The sequence below is a fragment of the Penaeus chinensis genome, chromosome 4 (genome assembly GCF_019202785.1).
Source record: "Penaeus chinensis breed Huanghai No. 1 chromosome 4, ASM1920278v2, whole genome shotgun sequence".
NCBI classification, from domain to species: domain Eukaryota; kingdom Metazoa; phylum Arthropoda; class Malacostraca; order Decapoda; family Penaeidae; genus Penaeus; species Penaeus chinensis.
In genome coordinates, this window is record NC_061822.1 from 33,131,300 (window position 1) to 33,138,799 (window position 7,500).

At 35.0% G+C, this 7,500-nt stretch overlaps 1 protein-coding gene across 1 annotated transcript in view; it reads left to right on the forward strand.

Annotated features, from left to right (window-relative positions):
* The window catches only part of LOC125046388 (glutamate receptor ionotropic, kainate 2-like), a 71,319-nt gene that overhangs the window by 49,784 nt on the left and 14,035 nt on the right, over window positions 1-7,500 (forward strand). The window contains exons 3-6 of the mRNA XM_047644136.1: window positions 1,775-1,959; window positions 2,550-2,704; window positions 5,628-5,769; window positions 6,606-6,742. Of these exons, the coding sequence (XP_047500092.1) occupies window positions 1,775-1,959; window positions 2,550-2,704; window positions 5,628-5,769; window positions 6,606-6,742 (619 nt within the window). The remainder of the gene's footprint in view (window positions 1-1,774; window positions 1,960-2,549; window positions 2,705-5,627; window positions 5,770-6,605; window positions 6,743-7,500) is intronic.

Below are 7,500 nucleotides of genomic sequence, written 5' to 3' on the forward strand. Positions count from 1 at the left end.
AAAAAAATACAAAATAAAAAAGGCAAACCCAACAAGTAAGACAAGCGATCTTTCTCAATTAATGAACGTTAGAAATTCGCAAAGAGACGATGAACACAGCGACAGTAATCAATGCCCAGTAAATGTTTGGGAACATATATATATATATATATAAACACACACACACACACACACACACACACACACACACACACACACACACACACACACACACACACACACACACACACACACACACACACACGCATGTACACATTTTCCCACACAGACACACAGACACACACACACACACACACACATATATATATATATATATATATATATATATATATATACATATGCAAATATAGAATGAGAATGAATATCATCACAATTCTCATTCATATCTTTTTCTACATTTGTCAACATAAATACGGTTCATATATAAATAAATACACACATACACATATAAATAAAGCCACGCAAGAACTAACACTCCCGATAAGAAAAAGAAAAAAGAAAAGAAAAGAAAAGAAGAAAAACAAACCAAAAAACAGAACGATACACAAAAGTCGACACTACTAATACGAGAGAAAAACTTTTAAGAATCCGTAGCTTACACTTTGCATCCTAACAATACCCTCCACAAGACACACTACTTATAAGCATGTCACGAAAGAATGTGTTGAGGGTCTGCGGGATCACAAAAGCCTGTTCTATATTCAGAGGAATGCCACGTGCGGAAGGAACTCACTTCATAACAGCATCTAGGCTTAGGGTGAAAGAGGTCGGAGCTCTATCGCGGGCCGTGACAATACCTGGAGAGAAAAGGGGGCAGGGGGAGAGATAAGAGAAGGTAACGTTCTCTTAAGTAATTTCTAAAGGCATTTTCTGAGTTATCGGTAGTCGGAGGAGAACACAAGGAGACACAAGGAATTCGATGAGGAATGGCTAATCACCTGTTCACACTTTTATGTATGCACACACACACACACACACACACACACACACACAAACACTCACACGTACACACAAACACACGTAAACACAAACACAAACACACACACTGAACTCTTGTGGAAACTACTGTGTGTTCAGCTGTCAAGAATGTTACTTTCATATAATTGGGACACTATTCCGTAAAGGCTATCGCACTTATTTTAAATTTCTATTTTGGCCTTAACCGATAAAAAAAATCTAGCTCCAACAATCAACCATATGAAGAAAGGGCAGATATTTACAGCCACTTCTTTAAAAAAAATCACTTTCCTAGCAACACAGTTTTCTAAGATGAATCGCAATTTGGAAGAATCTTTTTACACTGGATAACGGGCATGATGATAGATTAGTTATGATGTAGGCACAGGATCGTTATCATCATTATTCTCACTCTCATTATCATTATCATCATTATTACCATTATTATTATTACTGTTATCATTATCATTATTATCATTATAATTGTATTATTATTATTATTATTATCATTATATTATATTATTATCATTATTATCATTATATTATATTATTATTATTATTATCATTATAACTTTATTATTAATATAATCATTATTATCATCATCACTGTTGTTACTTTGGCATCACCATTTATCAGTATTATGATTATCATCATCATTCTTATGATTATCCTCATCATCATCATCACTGTTGTTATCATTATCATTACCATTTATCATTATCATCACCCTCATCATAGTATCATCATAATCCTCTTCCTCCTCCTCCTCCTCATGAACCTCCCGATCTTCTACCATTTTTCCTTCCCCGCCCACAGTATGCTCCTACGTGCGTGCGGGCGTGGCGGCGATCTTCGGTCCTCAGTCGGAACGCGCCTCCGCCCACGTCCAGAGCATCTGCGACGCCCTCGAGATCCCCCACATCGAGACGCGCTGGGATTACCGAGCGAGGCGAGAGCATTACTCGATAAATCTGTATCCTCACCCGTTCTCGCTGAGTAAAGTAAGTGAGGAGAGAAGTGAGGGAAAGGGTGGGTTGTGTGGGTGTTGTTAGTGTTGGGATGAGTTTGTGTTTGTGTGTGTGTTTGTTTGATTGTCTGTTTGTTTGTGTGTGTATGTGTGTGAGTCTGTGTTTGTGTGTGTGTGTGTGTGTGTGTGTGTGTGTGTGTGTGTGTGCGTGTGTGTGTGTCTGTATGTGTTTGTGTGAAGAGAGATAGCTTTTTTATTTATTCCTACCAATAGTGCCGTAAGAATGTTCCTTAATTTTCCATTGCCTAAAGGATTTTCTTAGTCAATTTCTTAAGAATATTACTTGCCCCCGCCTTAATAATTTTCTTCACCCCCGTCTTAAGAATTTTCCTTGCCAGTTCCTTAAGGAGCTTCAGAATTTTCTTTACCTCCGTATTTAAAACAAATCCTCACCACCGTCTTGAGAATTTTCCTTACTAGTTCCTGAAGAAGCTTTCTTCCCCACCGTCTTCAGAATTTCCTCACCACTGTTTTCAAGGTTCTCACCACCGTCTCAAATATTTTCCTCACACCCGTCTTAAGAATTTCCTCATCAGCGTCTAAAGGAGCGTTCCTCTCTCCCAGGCTTACTTCGATCTCGTCCGGGAGTTCGAGTGGACATCCTTCACGATCCTTTACGAGGACAATGACGGCTTGGTTCGCCTCCAGGAGCTCTTTAAGGTGCCGCCCAAGAAGTACAAGATCACCTTATTACAGCTGCCTGATCACAGGGATTACAGGTGAGTGGGTGTGTTCGTGTGTTCGTGTGTTTTTCGAATGTTTATTTTTTTTGTTTTTGAGTTTTTTTGTTTGTTGGTTTGTGTGTGTGTGTGTGTGTGTGTGTGGTTGTGTGTGTGTGCGTGCGTGTGTGTGTGTTTTTCTGTTTGTGTATGTGTATGTATTTATTGGAAATGTGACTACTGTTATAAGATCCTATATTAAGAATCCTATATTACCAGGGGTTAGTAAGTCACACCCACGAATGAAGAGCGCTCATAATAACAACATGAAGAACGAAAGACAAGAATGAATGCAATGCCAGATTAATTCAATATCGAAATTAAATTATGACTGATGCACGAATAGGTGACGTGAGGGTCTGTTGCATATCAACAGAACGTCTTTGCAAGAACTACACGACGTAGCATGGTTTCTTAGTTCAGGGATTCCACACATAAATCCTTCGATCCAATTACTTCATTTTGGATTCACAGATATCAGCTCAGCTAATACACTTGATTTTACTTTCCTTTTTTTGTTTTTACTTGTTATGATTTTTATGGAAGTTCAGTTTAGATGAATAAGCGGCCGGTCTATTTATCCTTGCTAGAAAGAACTGCAATTAAAGAAAGGAAAATTCAGACCGCTGTTTTGTTTATATCGTTCATATGATCACCTTTCTTATTTAGTAATTGTATAGTACATCAAGAGTCATGGCTATTAAGATGATAAAGTCCTGATTCGAATTATGGCCTATCTACTTATTTTACAATCGACGATGAAGGAATGTGAAATAAGGACGCGAAAAAAATAAGTGCAAGGCCTGCTCCACTTTGCAAATCTGCAACGGACAACCGACTTCTAGCGCGAACTTGGAAAAGCCCCATTCAATGTCCTCAGAATAATTCATATCATGCAATCAGCCCTAATAAGAAAATGAAAATGTGAGGATTAGTCGGCGAATAATTATCATACTCGATAATTCAATTGCCCCCGAATCGCGGGGGCAGAAGAGTGCTCCTCCAAACAAAGAACAAAGCGTATTGAAACGAATGTTACATCAATTTTACGTACTAACTTAGGCCGTCCTCAGTCTTCAAAAACGCCTTCTTGCAATCCAAGCCCGTCATATCATGTACCTCTTTGTCAGACGAGGAAAATAGGTGCAAACGCCCATTCTTACTTCGGAGACAAACTCAACACAAAAATACGTTGCCCAGAACCAACCGAACTTGTCACCGTAGAGTATAGCAACGGTCTGCTAATATCCCTTACTTGCCAACAAAAATAGTTACATATGGATCAGATCTCTTGCTCTCGATTCTATGGACGCATATAACAAGACTTCGAGGCATCTGACCGGATACAGAATTAAGCATCAATAATGAGAAATTGAAAATATAAGCCATCTAATGGGGAAAGGAATTCGTATTAGAACGATAAGAAATTCGTCAAAATATAAATGTTATGAGAATTCAACGACTTGCAGAGGCGGAATGAGTACATTTCTAATAGTCATAAAAACGAAAGTTATAAGGAAAGACAATCGACCTCGCAGCTGAGAGAATCAAACTCTCAGATAAGGGAATTTAACCCAAGAGAATTCATGAAACTGACCGCGATATATTCCTAACCTAATATTACCTAATTTTCATTGCATTGATTCCTTTGCATTTGAAGTCATATAAATATCAACGAATGAAAAGAAGTTGATATGCTAAAATGAATGAACATTTATGTTGTGTTTGCTTGGAATGGAAAGTTGAAGAGTAAGAAATGAAGAAATGAGACGGTGAGGTCAAGTAATAGGAAATGGGGATTTACAATTTTTGTTTTGTTTTGGTTTTTTGCCTTTTTTTAAAAGGTGATTCAATTCCTTGCTCAATTTCGCTAACTTAGCTTATACATAATGATAACAAGATATATAATATGATACCAATATATAATGATAACAAGAATAATGATCATAAGGATGATAATGTTAATAACAATGATAATGATGATACTAATGGAAATAATAATACCAGTAGTAGTAGTAACAGCAGGTATAACAGAAAGAGCAATATAACAATAATATTCCTTACTCAATTTCGCCTTGCTCAGTGTTAATAACAATAATAATGATGATACTGATGAAAATAAAACAGCAATATTACCTGTAGTAGTAGTGGTAACAACAGGTATAATAAGAAAGCAAAATCAGGGATAATTATAATAAAGATAATTATAATAATAACAATTATAATAGTTATAAAAAATGTATTGTCAATGATATTGATAGCAATAAGAATAATAGTAATAATAATAACAACAATAATAATGACAGCCATAATACCAATGATAAAAATGATAATAGCTACAATAACAATAATATTAATGATAATAGTAGTAGAAGTATTATTAGTAGTACTACTACTAGTAATAATAATTATAATAGTGACAACAACAAAACAACATCAATAATAATAGTAATCATAATAACAACAATACTACTTCTACTACCATTGCTATGATAATGACAATGATGATAATAACAACGATAGTGATGATAATAATAATAGTAATAATAATAATGATATTAATAATAATAATGATAATGATAACGGTGATAAAAATACTTATATTAATAGTAATAATAATAACAATAAAAACAATAACAATAGCAATAAAAATACTAATAATTGTATTGATAATAGTAATGATGATAAAAAGGAAAATGTTGATTTCAAGGATGACTTATATATATATATATATATATATATATATATATATATATATATATATATATATATATATATATATATATATATATTTATACACACACACATATATATATGTATGTATGGATATGTATACACACATTTATCAATCAATCAATCAATCTATTGATACACGTATTTACATAGATAAAGACCTCGCACCGCCTCTGTCTCCCCCCCAAAGGGACGTGCTGAGGAAGGTCCTGATCAGCTCGGAGTACAACCTCATCCTTGACTGCAAGACGGAGAACGTGGAGCGAGTGCTGAAGCAGGCGCAGCAGGTCGGCCTCATGACGGCGCTGCATAGTTTCCTCATAACGTCGCTAGTGAGTTTTTTTGTGTTTTTTTGGGATGTTTTTTTATTTGTTTAATTTTTTTGTTTGTTTGTTTGTTTGTTTTTGTTTTGTTGGGGGGGATTTTTTTTTCTGTATTGTAGGGTAATGTGATTTATTGATCTGTGAGGTTGTTATGAAAGTAATTAAAGTTATTATAGGTATACAACACGTCCTTATCCTGTTGTAAAGTATGTTAATTATAATCAACTAATGGCGACGGTAATTATAATAGGAAAGTAACTACAATTATTCTTTTACATTTCGAGGTTATTAATGTCATCCATTATCAATTATTTTGCTATTCAGGATTATCATCATCATTTTCTTATCATTTTTATATTCATTATCAATATGATTATGCTTTCTAATCATTCCGTTATTCAGGATTATCGCCGTTATTCGTGTCTAGCCTTTTATTATCCAGGGTTATTATTATCCTTTTAAAATCGTTTTACTATTCAGGTTTATCACCGTTATTCTTTTCAACTATTTTACTAATTCAGGATTATCATTGTCATTCTAGTTTTTACCATTAACACCACCATTATCACTACTATGAACACTATTCACTATTTCATTGTAATTTTTGTATCATCACCACCGTCATCAAAATTACGAACATTTTTCACTACATCATTGTATTTATTTATAGTATTATCACCATCATCATCAAAATTACAAACACTTTCCACCACATCATTATCTTTATCTTATCATTATAACCACCATCATCTTTATTACAAACACTTTTCACCACATTATTTTAATCTTATCATTATCACCACCATCATCGTTATTACAAACACTTTCCACTACTTCCCTCCAAGGACCTGCACTTGGTCGACCTCCAAGACTTCAAGTACAGCGGCACGAACATCACGGCCGTCCGCTTGGTCGACCCCGAGCGAGGAGAAGCCAGGAAGTTCATGTACGAGTGGCGTATGAAGGTGAGGCCTCGGGTTTGGTTTCTTTGGTTGATCAGCTGAGGGAAAGATTGGGGAAATGAATGATTAATGAATTGATTAAGGAGATGATTAAGGAAATGAATGATTAAGGAGATGATTAAGGAGATGATTAAGGAAATGAATGATTAATGAATTGATTAAGGAGTTGGTTAATTAATGGATCAATAAATGAATTGATTAATGAAGGGATGGGTTAATGAATTGATTAAATAAGGGATTGATTAATTAATAAACTTACGAAGGAACTGATTAATTAAGGGCTTGATTAATTAATGTACTGATTAATGAATTGATTAGTTAAGGGACTAATTAATCATTGGACTGATTATGGGATTGATCGATCATTGGACTAATTAAGGAATTGATTAATGAATTGATTACTTAAGGGATTGATTAATTAATGGACTGAATAAACAACTGATTGATGAATCAACCTGGAAAAACCTGACATGAGGAGGAAAGTATATTACATCTTACAGCATAAATCTCTGTCCATTATTGCTCTTTCTCTCTCTTTCGTTCTGGTCCCTTTCTCTCTACCTCCTTCTCTGTCGCTGTCTATGGCTCTATCCCTGCCTCCGCTTTGCCTCTGTCTTTGTGTCTCTCTGTCTCTTTGTCTCTCTGTCCGTCTGTATGTATGTATGTATGTATGTATGTATGTATGTATGTATGTATGTATTTATGTATGTATGTCCGTCTGTCTGTCTGTCTGTCTATCGGTCTGTCTGTCTGTCTGTCTGTCTATCGGTCTGTCTGT